This window comes from Festucalex cinctus, chromosome 1 (assembly GCF_051991245.1).
Source record: "Festucalex cinctus isolate MCC-2025b chromosome 1, RoL_Fcin_1.0, whole genome shotgun sequence".
Classification (NCBI taxonomy): Eukaryota; Metazoa; Chordata; class Actinopteri; order Syngnathiformes; family Syngnathidae; genus Festucalex; species Festucalex cinctus.
This window is the reverse complement of record NC_135411.1, coordinates 2,818,555-2,832,185: the sequence shown is the minus strand read 5'-3', so window position 1 is coordinate 2,832,185 and position 13,631 is coordinate 2,818,555. Positions and strand designations below refer to the sequence as shown.

General features: G+C 42.0%; 2 protein-coding genes across 3 annotated transcripts in view; one reads left to right on the top strand and one right to left on the bottom strand.

Moving 5' to 3' along the window:
• Nucleotides 1-13,631, top strand: part of LOC144007179 (uncharacterized) — a 337,746-nt gene that overhangs the window by 165,529 nt on the left and 158,586 nt on the right. The gene's annotated exons all lie outside the window — the stretch shown is intronic.
• Nucleotides 3,068-11,871, bottom strand: LOC144007152 (uncharacterized). Of its 2 annotated transcripts, XM_077506534.1 has the most exons (4): nt 11,415-11,871; nt 10,318-10,366; nt 10,055-10,255; nt 3,069-5,978 (listed from the first exon to the last, which is right to left on the bottom strand). In XM_077506534.1, the coding sequence occupies exons 1-4, from the start codon at nt 11,868-11,870 to the stop codon at nt 4,894-4,896; spliced, it is 1,791 nt and encodes a 596-aa protein (XP_077362660.1). In that variant the 5' UTR covers nt 11,871; the 3' UTR covers nt 3,069-4,893. The 2 variants fall into 2 exon arrangements, with proteins under 2 accessions (XP_077362668.1, XP_077362660.1); XM_077506542.1 differs by lacking the exon at nt 10,055-10,255 and having other exon boundaries at nt 3,068-5,978.

Below are 13,631 nucleotides of genomic sequence, written 5' to 3'. Positions count from 1 at the left end.
ACCCAAACCCCCCCCCCAACAAGCCGCCCCCCCCCGATGGCCGCCAACCCCGCCAATTATAGTCCTCTTGCAAGTACAATTTCTGTTGAATTTTATTTTTCTTTTCTCTTCCTTTCTTTTATTTTAAATGTTCAATAATGTTTATGCTCCGTCTGTGTCAAGTAATTTGTCAGTTGATGATACAAATGTGCCTTGTTTGTGTATAAGTGCTCACTTAAAAAAAAAAAAAAAAAAAAAAAAAAAAGTGTCAAGTCACCGACAGATGTCGCCATTTTTCCCCCTGGAAATTGAACCACGCGACGCATTTTATTTCAGACGCGATTTGATATATTAAAACCCCATCATCTCAAGAAACATATCTTGGATTTGCTGTTTTTTAAAATAATTATTTCAACACTTCAAAATGAAGCCGTGGCCGACCGGCTCCCTGTCGGCACTTTTTTTTTTTTTTTTTTTGCTGTTGCTGCTACTTTTATGTTATTTTATTTCTATACTTTTTTTTTTCTTTTAGTATTTTATTTGCGTGTATACTTATCTACAGGGTGACCCAAAAAGATGCGTAGCCATATTTTATTGGATAAAAAATGCATTTTTTACCGAATGTCTTTTGTGTTGCAGGACGTGAAAGGTGAACCTATGGATGATCATTTGCAGCTATAGTTGCCCTGAAAATGTCTTGGACAAATCAGCAGAAGATATTCTCCCTGGAGACCGATTTTGCGACAAAATCATACCAGAGTGTACAGATTGAGTTTGGAAAGCGTTTCCATTGTCGCAACTTTCCATCCAAATCAACGATTGTTAGTTGGATGAAGAAGTTCAGAGTTCAGTTCTGAGAAGCAAACGTTCTCAAGAAAGTTTTCATCATTTTCAAGCACATTACAGAAGCATTCACACATTGTTACTGGCTTTTCCAGTGAATTTTTGCTTGATTTGGTTCTTGTATGGGTGTAGGTGCAGATCAGACGTAAGAACACGCCGCAGTGATTCCGAGTTCTTGGCTGCGTCCTACTGAGTCCCTCACTGCAGCAATGTTTTCTCCTGTCCTTGCACTCTTCTTCCTGCATTCCTGAATAAGTTCCCCCTGTGGCTTTAGAACATAGGCCCACTACAGTCCCATGCTCTCTGAACTTCTTCATCCAACTAACAATCGTTGATTTGGATGGAAAGTTGCCACAATGGAAACTCAATCTGTACACTCTGGTATGATTTTGTCGCAAAATCGGTCTCCAGGGAGAATATCTTCTGCTGATTTGTCCAAGACATTTTCAGGGCAACTATAGCTGCAAATGATCATCCATAGGTTCACCTTTCACGTCCTGCAACAGAAAAGACATTCGGTAAAAAATGCATTTTTTATCCAAGAAAATATGGCTACGCATCTTTTTGGGTCACCCTGTACTTATATTTACTCTAATTAATTTTATTTTGTGTTGTTTTGTTTCACTTGTGTCTACTAAAAGACTAATTTCTATTCCATGCACAGCACTTTGTATGCAGCAATGGATGTTTTAAAGTGATTTAGAAATAAGGTTGAGTGATGTCGATGATATACAGAAACAACATATGGGTTCAGTGAAAAACTAAGCAGAATATCAATCCAAAAGGATGTGTAAAGTGCTGTTTTTTTTTATTAGAACTTAGTGAGAGTCATCAACATGAACAAACTTGGCAATAAAAAAAGAGAATTCAACTCACATTGTACTGCAACTTCTTTAGTGATAAATAATTTTATGCTCCTTAAGTATTTGTTGTGTATGTGTGACTGCTTGGGTCTGTTAACAGCATACTGTGTATTGCTCCAATTCATCCGTGCTGTGTGGCTTGACTAATTAAAATAAAAGTTTGACACTCACTTGTAAACGTAACCAGTGGACTCAGGATTCCCATCGATGTCAACTGTGTCATCCTGGATCGAGGTTTGGCATTTGGTGGCTTCCATTAAATGCTTTATTTAAAACAGAAGGCGCAAGTTTACGTGACTGATAGGACGAATAGTTGGTGAGTCATCTTGCTAGGGCGGGCACGGCTGACTGACAGGGCGGGCACGGACCCCCAAGGCCCGCCCATGGCGACGGGTCCGAATATACCAACACAGTGTGGAGCAGCTTAAACCTTGGTTGACATGCAGAGACCTCAAAGTGGGCAAAAAGAAAGCCGTTTTCGTAGGAAGGTAAGATTTATTGCTTGTAATCCGGTGCTGGCTTGTGTAGTCCACATGTCATATTTCTTACTCTGTTAGCGGTCATTAAACGCAACATTCTCGAGCCACTACACTCTCATTGATACCGACTGGCTGTATTGCTGAACGTTTATTAGTGTGTAGATGCAAACGGTGAGTTAAATCACCCATAATGTCCGTCCAAAGTTTGTTGTGCAGTATAGCATACATGTATGCCCGTGCGTGATGTCACATCAGCCAGTGTTTGTTAGTGGTTTGGGCTAGCATGCTTCACATGAATGTGGATTGTTTAATTTGTGTTTGGTTTAATTTCTGAATGCGGCATGAATTGCTGGAATATATTGAAGTTGGAATGATGTGAATCGGATGAATAATGTGGTAGTAAATGGAAAATGTAGAATATGGGAAATAATCGGGTACGAAATCGGGAATTGTGGGTAAGGTGTGAATTTTGAACCTGAAAAGCTGGAATAGCTCATGGCACCAATTGCTGGAATATATTGAAGCTGGAATGATGTGAATCGGGTGAAAAATGTGGAAGTAAATGTGAAATGTAGAATCTCCCATTAAGAATAATGGGGAAAAATCGGGTATGAAATCGGGAATTGTGGGTAAGGCGTGAATCGTAGGAATAATAAAAATACAAGCATGCGTCGCGTGAATTTTTGGAATAGTTTGAAACTGGAATGGAGTGAATCGGGTGTAAAATGTGGAAGTAGATGCGGGACAAAAAAGTGGGAGGAATAAGTTTAAGTAAAAATAATAATAAAAGGTTGAATGACATACGTGTGAAGGCTGGAGGCCTTCACACAACAAGAGGCAATAATTTCCTGTTGAGGAGTTTCAAAACTTGAAACTTTCGTATGAAGGGACGTTCGTAAGTAGAGGTACCACTGTATCGTCAAAAATATCGTCACCGCAAATTTCTTTGAAATATCGTGATATAAATTTAAAGCCATATCGCCCACCCCTACTGGACATGCAGCTGAAACAGGGAGCCTTCAAGACAATGTTTGATTTTAAGGTTACATAGCATATCCTACGAATTAAGAGCTGCTGCTTTTACACCAACAAGTCCAGTTTCTTTGAGTTCAGGGTAAAGGGACTTCTTGGTTTAAAAGTTCAGCAGGGAATTTAGAATTGTGTTTCCGCAGCGTCTGTCACGCGCGGAGGCTGATTTGCCATGGACGGCGCAGCGGGCCAGCAAAACAAAAAGGGAGAGCAACTTCAGTCCACAAAGTCAACATTTATTCTAAACAAACAACATAAAGAGAGAGCGGGCTCGACACCACCGCGCATAAAAAACAACAACTATTGCTCGCCAAAAGGGGAAAAAAAAAATAGTTCTACACAAAAACAAAGAAGCGCCACATGGCGCGGTGCCACACTGCCTGGTGAGAAAAAGGCTGGCCACAGCCGTAAACAGCTTAAGAAGCAACTGACCATACCAAATAGCATCGATACATAGAACACAATTATGGATGGTACGCACAAAAGGCAAGCACCGTATACAACAAAAATCGACATATAATCAATTGTAAAAATGAAAATGTACAGTGGATTTTTTATTTTTTTTTTAAGCCAGGTCGGGGTCAGACGGGAGACCCCGGGGAACAGTGTCCGCCTCACAATCAGAGTCAATGTCCGTTGAACCAAAGGGAAATGGCTCAAGTTCAGCATCAGCATCTCCTAATGGGGCCTGAGGGGCGGAAAAGTCCGTGTCCGAGATCCCAGAGGTCCCCCTCTCAGCAGGAGAGGAAACCAATTGTCTCTTGGCAGTGAGAGAATCCCAAGTATGGAACGGCTGCATATTCACAATATGATAAACACCAGCATCAGCACCAGAGTCCACCCAAGCGAGTCTGTAGTTCACATCACTGAGTCGTTCGGACACACACAGTGGTCCCTCAAATAGGGGAGCAAGTTGAGCTGTAAAATTAGAGTGAGCATCTGACCTGGGCTGTGTTTTCACTCGAACAAGGTCACCGACACGGAAGGAGTCATGTCGACGTCTCAAGTCATAATAGCGGTTATCTTTGATAAATGTTCAACTTGGCAAACTGCGCAATAAAAGGGAGAATTTGAGAGGAGGGCAAATACTTTTTCACAACACTGTACACGGCAAGAGATATCCGACATGATTTGAGGTTATTGTCCCAGCCGCTGACACTTGGAACTGGAGCAAAATTGATTAATCTGAATGCCGTGTTTCGACGAGTGGAGGCACATACAACATATTAAGAACATTTTGGGGTTGACTTCCCCTTTAAATTTTGTTCCTGTTAAATTTTGGGTTCTGGGGGGCTCCATGCAAAATATCACCTCGTTGGGTCTCAATGTGCATGAGAAAGTTTCGAGATCAGCGAAGGACTACAACGGGAGGAGTTGATTCATGATGTCCCTCAACAAAATGCAAATTCATTTAGATTTTGTATTTCATGTTTCTTTGCATTTTTTTTTCTAATATTCCTCTTTATCATTTTCAAAATCAGCGCCGATCACCTTTTTCTTCCCTATTTTATTCCAAATCATTGACACTTTTACATCATAGCACAGCCTCACTCCCTTTATTTTTATTTTTAAGCTTTAAAGATCGCTGCTATTGCCACCAGCACACTCGTGTCTCTCAGCAAGCTTTTTACAAGAGAATCTTTGAGCACAAATACTGCAACTGAACGGTTCCTTCCCAGCGTGTCTTCTTGTGTGTCTTGTTAACTCTGACTGTCGAGAAAAGCTTTTGCCACAGTCTGGGCAGGCAAAAGGTTTTTCTCCAGTATGTGTTTTTTTAAATTTCCCTTGTCGGAGAAGCTTTTGCCACAGTCTGGGCAAGAAAAAGGGTTTTCTCCACTGTGTGTTCTTGTGTGGCTTGTTAAATGTGACTGCTGAGAGAAACTTTGGCCACAGTCTGGGCAGGCAAAAGGTTTTTCTCCAGTGTGCGTTCTTGTGTGGCTTGTTAAATGTGACTTGTGAGAGAAACCTTTACCACAGTCTGGGCAGGCAAAAGGTTTTTCTCCAGTGTGTGTTCTTGTGTGGCTTGTTAATTGTGACTTCTGAGAGAAACTTTTGCCACAGTCTGAGCAGGAAAAAGGTTTTTCTCCACTGTGTGTTCTTGTGTGGCTTGTTAAATTTGACTGCTGAGAAAAACTTTTTCCACAGTCTGAGCAGGAAAAGGGTTTTTCTTCAGTATGTGTTCTTTTGTGTATTTTTAAACTTCCCTTATCAGAGAAGCTTTTGCCACAGTCTGGGCAGGCAAAAGGTTTCTCTCCAGTGTGTGTTCTTGCGTGGATTGTTAAAACTGACTGCCGAGAGAAACTTTTGCCACAGTCTGGGCAGGCAAAAGGTTTTTCTCCAGTATGTTTTCTCAAGTGAACTTTCAAATTCCCTTTTGAACTGAATGTTTTCCCACACTGAGAACATTTGCAGCGGTTGTTGTCAGCCTGATTACGTTTAGCGTATTCATCATCGTCGTCGTCAGTGTCAGCAGACTGTGACCTTGTGTCATCACTTTGTGCTTGTGGTGGTCCCCACTGGTCTGCATCACCTTCTGTCTTCATGTGTTGAGTTGAGCTGCTGCTTGGTGGCTCCGCCCCTCTGTCCTCCTCATGCTCACCGTTATCGTCACTCTTTAAAGCAACAAAGGTCAGTGGTGACTTGGTGACATCATCCTCAACCTCCTCTTCTTTGACACAAAGGGGCTCTTCCTCCTCTTTAATGTAAGCATGCTCTTCCTCCTCCTTTTTAACATGACGAGACTTCAGTTCCTGCTTCTCAGGACCAAGATATTTTTCACCAACATCTGCAAGACACAAGAAGACAAATACACATTTGGTTCAGTTAAGTCAAATCTAAAGCGCGACTTGACGTGTATTGTTTCTACAGTGGCACCTTGACTTGGGCACAGCTGCTGAGGAATGTGTAGCAATTGTGCAGTCTGTTTGTTAGCAGCTCGCAAGCTAAGATAGCTTGAGCAAGACGAGTATATGCCGATACAAACGATTTACTGAATGACAATTTACACCACGAAAGTAGCGATCGACGTACTGTTTCAGCCAAAAAACAAAATTCCTTAAGTTTCCACTTTGCCCTCCATTTTTTTGTAGCTGGCGGCTCCAAATAAGGGGGTAATATTGTTGTGGGGTAATATTGAGCAATAACATTGATATGTACAATATTAAGTTAATTTAAAACCAAGGAAAGGTTGAAATAGAGGAAAAAAGGTGTGTCATCGAGCACACATGCCACTTTGAGCCAATACTCATTTGGGGTCAATAGATCACATGACCTGGAAGCTATTGAGCTCAACTGCTAATATTTAAAGAAAAAAATAGAAAAATAAGTGGAGGTCTAAACTGAAAAAATAAGAGGTGTGTATCATCTATCAGACATGCCACAATGATGCAACATTGATTTGGGGTCAATAGGTCACATGACGTAATCTATTGAGCTCAAAAGCTAATATTTACAAAAATAATTAATTAAAGATAAGTGCAGGTCTAAAATGAAAAAATAAAAGGTGTGCATCTTCTGTCAGACATGCCACTATGATGCAGCATTGATTTGGGGTCAATATGTCACATGACCTGGAAGCTCTTGAGCTAAATTACTAACATTTACAGAAAAAAAATATTTAAAAAAATAAATAAGTGGAGGTCTAAAATAAAAAGTAAAAGGTGAGCATCATTATCAGACATGCCACTATGATGCAGCATGCATTTGTGGTCAACAGGTCACGTGACCTGGAAGCTATTGAGCTAAATTGATATTTACAGAAAAAATAATAATTAAAAATAAGTGGAGGTCTCAACTGAAAAAAAATAAAAGGTGTGCATCATCTATCAGACATGCCGCGATGATCCAGCACTGATTTGGGGTCAATAGGTCACATGACCTGGAAGCTATTGAGCTCAAGCGCTAAAATTTACAGAAAAAAAAAATCATTCAAAATGAGTGAAGATTTTAACTGAAAAATTAAGAAGTGTGCATCATCTATATTTAGTGTGCATAGTACTTCTTTTCCAATAGTAACAGAAAAGTTATTTATTATAATAAATAATTATATAACATTTTAATGGCACAGATTATGTTATCTACAACGGGCGATGATTCCCTGTTCTTTACTACTGACATAACTGCACACAAGATGGCAAATTTTTTTGCCTTGGTCTCTTTCTTTTTACAGATGCAATGTGGCACATGTGACAGGTTTGGATGTAGACGAAAACCAATTAAAAAGAGCAAGGGCAGCAAAACTGTGGCAGTGTGCCCTTTGCAAATAATTATTGGATCATTGTGCACCAATATGCCCTGTGATTGGCTGGCAACCAGTTCGGGGTGGACCCCGCCTACTGCCCGAAGCCAGCTAGGATAGGCTCCAGCACTCCCGCGACCCTTGTGAGGAGCAAGCAGTTAAAAAAATGGATGGATGTGCACCAATAAACCTGTGCTATGTAGTTTTTCTTTTCTTTTTTTAATACAGGAGCGGTCAAAAGGAGCTCAGCTATCTGGGAGGGCCTCAGAGTCGAGCCACTGCTCCTCCATATTGGGAGGAGACAGCTGAGGGGGCTCGGGCATCTGGCTCGGACGCCTCCCTGGAGAGGTGTTCCGCGCATGTCCCAACAGCGGGAGGCCATGGAGACGAACCAGGACACACTGAAGACACGATTATGTCTCTCGGCTGGCCTGGGAACACCCAGGAATCCCACCGGAGGAGCTAGAAGTGGCTGGGGAGGGGGAAGTCTGGGCTTCACTGCTAAAGCTTCTGCCCTGGAGACCCAAGTCCGGATACGTGGTAGAATATGGATGGATGGATGGATGGATGGATGGATGGATGGATGGATGGATGGATGGATGGATGGATGGATGGATGGATGGATATTATTAGTTATGGTGATGTCCTCATTGGTTGCAATATTTAAAATGGAGGAAAAGCGAATGGATAGGACGACAGAGAGGCGCAGGCTCTTCTACAGATTTGAGAGACTTTGAATCAGCGTCACCCAAGCCATGGGTGTCAATCGCATCATCCCTCATCCTAAGGTATTTATTGCTAAAAGAATCCACTCAAGTGAGATCCCATTCCTAATCCATCATTATAACAGCTTCAGATTAGGTTCGGAATCAAGCCTTGTTGCATGAACTGATCAAGCCCACTCAGATGATAGGAAAATGTCTTGTAAGACAAACAGCAGTCCAGCTGCGATTGATTCCGTTCCCTGTGAATGAAATGACCTGGATGAATGGGAAGATCCGCAAGCAACCCTCAACAGTAAAACGTCTTCCATGTCTTCCAGTTCAACCCAAAGACGTTTCACAACGATATCGCCCTGGTGGAGTTGACATCTCCGGTGGTTCTGTCTGACCGTGTCACCCCCGTGTGTCTGCCGTCTGGGATAGAGCCCCCTACTGGAAACTTGGGTGGGATTAGATGGAACAGTCCTTAAATGGTTCAGGTCCTATTTGGAGGAAAGGAGTTACTTTGTGACTAATGGAAATTTTCAATCTGATCGAAAGGCCATGACATGTGGGGTTCCCCAAGGGTCAGTCCTTGGACCCCTGTTGTTCAGTCTGTATATGTTACCTTTGGGTCAAATGCTTCAGAACACCGATGTTGACTATCATAGTTATGCAGATGACACACAACTGTATTTATCGATGTCCCCAAATGACAGCAGTTCTATTAACGCATTGTGTCATTCTCTAGAGCAAGTTAACAACTGGATGAACCAAAATTGCCTTCAGCTGAACGAAAACAAAACGGAGCTCATTGTTTTCGGCAATAAAGAAAAGAGGATTGCTGTTAAAAAACAGCTTGAGTCACTGTCTTTAGAAACTAAAGACCAAGTTCGAAATCTTGGGGTACTAATAGACTCAGATCTGACCTTCAGCAATCCTATTAAATTCATCACTAAAACAGCCTTTTACCAGCTGAAAAACATATCCAGACTGAAGGACTGCATGCTTCAAGCAGACCAAGAGAAGCTTATCCGTGCTTTTATCTCCAGCAGACTAGATTACTGTAACGGTCTTCTGACTGGACTCTCTCAAAAGAACATGAGACACTTGCAGCTCATTCAGAACGCTGCAGCTCGAGTTCTGACCAAAACAAAAAGATCAGAACATATTACTCCAGTACTTAAGGATTTACACTGGCTCCCTGTCAGCTGTAGAATCGATTTGAAAGTTCTGCTACTCGTCTATAAATCACTAAATGGTTTGGGGCCTGAATATATCCAAGAAATGCTGATTGAGTACAAACCCAGCAGGGCTCTGAGATCCACAGACTCGGGCCAACTAGTGGAACCCAGAGTTCGAAGCAAACATGGTGAAGCTGCATTTAGCTATTATGCTGCACACAGATGGAATAGGCTACCAACAGAAGTGAAGTCAGCCCCGAGTGTAAATGCTTTCAAATCCAGGTTAAAAACTTTGCTTTTTTTCTTATACCTTTGATTAGGGACTTTTAAACAGCTTTAATTAAGTGGTATTTTTTTTTTTTTTAGTAAATTTTGTAACCTATTTTTATTTATTTATTTTTCTTCCTCTGAATGTTAACTACTGTTTCTTGATGCTTATGTGTTGTCTTTCCTCGTGTAAAGCACATTGAGTTGCCTTGTGTATGAAATGTGCTATACAAATAAACTTGCCTTGCCTTTATTTCCTTAATTAATTAATTTATTTATTTAACATTTTATTTTATTTACAATCACTTTGTTGCCATTTTATTTATTTATTTAGTATTTATTTATTTATTTATTTTACATTTGATTTTATTTACATTTGAATTAATTAATTTGACATTTGATTTGATTTAAAATCAATTTGTTGGCACGTGCAATTCACGGTGCATCAACTCGTTGACATTTTTGAACGCACCCGAGTGTCCTCCCGCCGCCACGTCGTGGCCAACGTCCAACGAGTACACGGCGGCTATGTTGAGGGCCCCGGCCGGGCCGCACTTCCTGTCCGCGACCCGGTCTTGCCCCTTCCTCCTCCTGCGCCGCGAGGGTGGCGGCGGCGGCGTGACGGCCGCGTCCTCCGTCACGTCCTCCACGGTGACCGCCAACATGGCGTCCTCTACGCCGAAAGACATCAGGCGGATTTAGCTCCGCCTCTTTCCCCACGACATCATCACTCACCTGTCTCACAATCCGAGCCTTCGTCTTTGATCAGAACCACGTCGGGAGGCTGAAAAACAAATCCAAACATTGACTTGAACTGAAGTTAATTAGCTTAATGCTAACACGTAATGTGAAACGCCATAGATGGGCTCACGGGAGTTAGCATCAATGTTGGCAGTAATTCTCAATATATAGCAAAAATATTCAAGTGACGGGATCGGAGGGCTGTGGAATTCATCAAAATTCAATTACAATTTCAATTTCAATTATTACACTCCGCAATTACAAAATTAGCATAACAGTAAAAAAAAAAAAAATGAGTTGCTTAAAAGTTTTACATTTGAACCTTTTTAAAAAAAATAAAAATTTTAAAATAACTAATTTAATCAATTTGATCTCATTCAAAAAGAACTTGGATATTTAGTTTTTTCAAGTTTTTTTTTTTTTGCCAACATATCAACAATCTTTCTTCCTTTAAATCTTTATTTTACTTCAACTTATCTTAAACACTTCTAATCTGTTTATGTTTATTAAGTCCAAACCAGTAAACCAAACAATAAATATATATTAATATATATAATTATAAATTCTGCTTGGTCCAAAAGGAAATTACATAATTATAGTGTTTCTATTTTTTAACTTGTCTTTACACACCATTTTCTTATAAATAAATAAATAAATAAATAATAATCCTTTGACAGCCTTTCAAATAAATTCATTTGTCTTAATATTTGTTTTTACATTTAAACATTTTCTTTTGAGCATCCTAATTGTGTTTTCAATTATTATCAAAATATTAATAATTTCTTCATAATCGAGCAGCCCTACTCTTATATTCATTGGAAAAATAATCAACCAAATCAATTATTAAAACAATTGTAGCTGCAGCCGTACTTAGTAGAAAGAAAGAAAGAAAGAAAGAAAGAAAGAAAGAAAGAAAGAAAGAAAGAAAGAAAGAAAGAAAGAAAAAAGAGAGAAAAAAAGACAGCCGAGAGTTGCAATTTAAAAACTGAAACTACTTTGATACACTAAGTCTGATTTTATATTTCTGTACATTGAAATGGTCATATTACATATGTCGAAGAAGGTTCCAGGAGGGGGGCGGGTGTACTCACCTGCTCCCCGGAAACAGCAGCCCCTTCGTCGGCTTGTCCGCCCTGATGGTCCCGCTGTCCCGCGGGTTGCTCGCGGGCGTCCTCCGGCGAGGCAGGGCCGAGACTGCCGCGGACCACGACGGACTCGATGAGGTTGAGTCTGCTTCGGAGCTCGCGGTTCTCCCGCTGGCTGCGGCTGACTTCGTCTCGGAGGCCGACCAAAGCTCGCTCGAGCAGCTCGCAGATGTCCAGCACGGCCGCCTTGCTCAGCGCCGCCATGATGACGCTCAGCTGCTCGTGGAGGACTTGAGACGTTAGCAGCTCCGACATTTTGTCCCAACCCGACCGAGACGCGCTTGACAGTGCACTAGCGGAACCGCAACCAGAACCGAAACCGGTATCAGACCGTTTCTGTTTCTTCTTCTGTTCCTGATTCTTCTTCTTCTTCTTCTTCTTCTTCTTCGTGCGTAGTTTCATTGGCGGCTGTCGGAACCGGCCGTCAAGAGCATTACCTCCACCTACCGGATGGAATGTGGAATTGATTGAATGTGAATTTTGAACATCCGGGCATGTCGTTGTTCATTTTTGCTGAATGAAATGTAGACTAATGTAAAGGTAAAGGATGTTTGTTTATTCTGGTCATTTCTGTTCAAAACGTTGTAGTTCGGTCATCACATACATTACATTACATTTTAGCTTCTTCTTAAGTCCACTTCAGAAGATTACATTCATTTTCACGACAAATAGTGACTTTGCAAATATGGCACTGGCAGTTTCTCTTCGTCTCTGCCTCCAGCTGTTCAAAAATGATGTCATAAACAAACCGCTTTTAACCGCAATGTTTTATCTTTTTTTTTCTTCTTGAAAGAAATAACCACGAAAACAATTAAGGAAATAAATAATTATGGCTATGTCATGGAGTATTTATTTTCATCACGGTATTTACTTGGGAGTTGGTGGCTAAAAAAAAAAAAAAAAAGTTTCTGCGTCTACAGACGAACATTGCACACACATTTTGAGATTATTATTATTATTTTTTTAATTATGAATAGGCACGTAATTGTGGGGACAGGTGACGTGAATATTCATTGAGGGTTGCATTACAAGGACCTGCCTACAGGGGGCGTCATCATATACACAACATTCACGTAATCAGTAGCCGGGTCACCTGTTGACATGTGACGGGATCCATTCGGATCGGCTCGACATCGATCACGTGATTTATCAAGATGGCGTTCATGCGTCATTTAGTACAGTAGTTGTTGTGATTGTGTTAACACTTTTATTGAAGCGACATCTCGATGAGACAGTTTCAAGTACTTGAAAACAACTTTATCTCGCAGCAGGCGAAACGATGACGTCATGACGCATTTGACGTCACGACAGAGCATGCGCGTTGCCGCACGCAGCAGCCTCGCCAGTCGCCAATATTACGAATGAAACGTGTACATGACGGTGACGCTCGCTTATGGGGACATTGGCTAAAACTTTGGATTTTACATGCAGGGCTGTGTCCTCATAATTCAAAATGTTGTAGTGATTAGAACATAATTCACCCACGGAACGTTGGGACGAAGGGGGAGTTTGTTGGGATGAAAGGATGAAAGGGTAAAAGAACAAAATGTTGGTAGGTCTGTGAGCCTCGCACAGAGTGGGTGGTTGTTGCTGTTAAACGATGAGAAGCTGATATCAATAAACCGCCGGTCTTTGGCTCCGGACTTCAACACTCTGCCTCCGACTCCCGTCACTGCTCGCTACATTGGTGACCCCGACATTCGTCTCGTTGACGTTTCCGAGGCTGAGAATTTGATCGAATTGAGCGACATGGCGAACTCCGCTGATCTCAAGTTACCGGAGTTTTGGGAGTCGGCCACGGCGACGTGGTTTGTACAAGCTGAAGCTGAGTTTGCCATCCGGGGAATTACGGACGATTCCACGCGCTACTACCACGTCGAGGCCGCGCTCGGGAGCTCCACGGCGGCCAGAGCTACGGCGCTAGCGAACACTACCATCTCCGAGCCACGTGCTCTGGCGGAAGAAGCCAACCGCTTTTTCCTGGCCACCCAGCGGCACAACCACGAGGTCTTGGCCTCTGCACGCGCCTTCCCAGTCCCAGCGGCCGCAAGGGCACCTCATAAGGCGAAGAGGTGCCGCGCCCCTTGCTCCTTTGTTGCGTCGGGAAACGGCGACGCCTCCACTCAGTTGCAGCTGTGAGTGGGGGCGCAGAGTGCCGGCTGC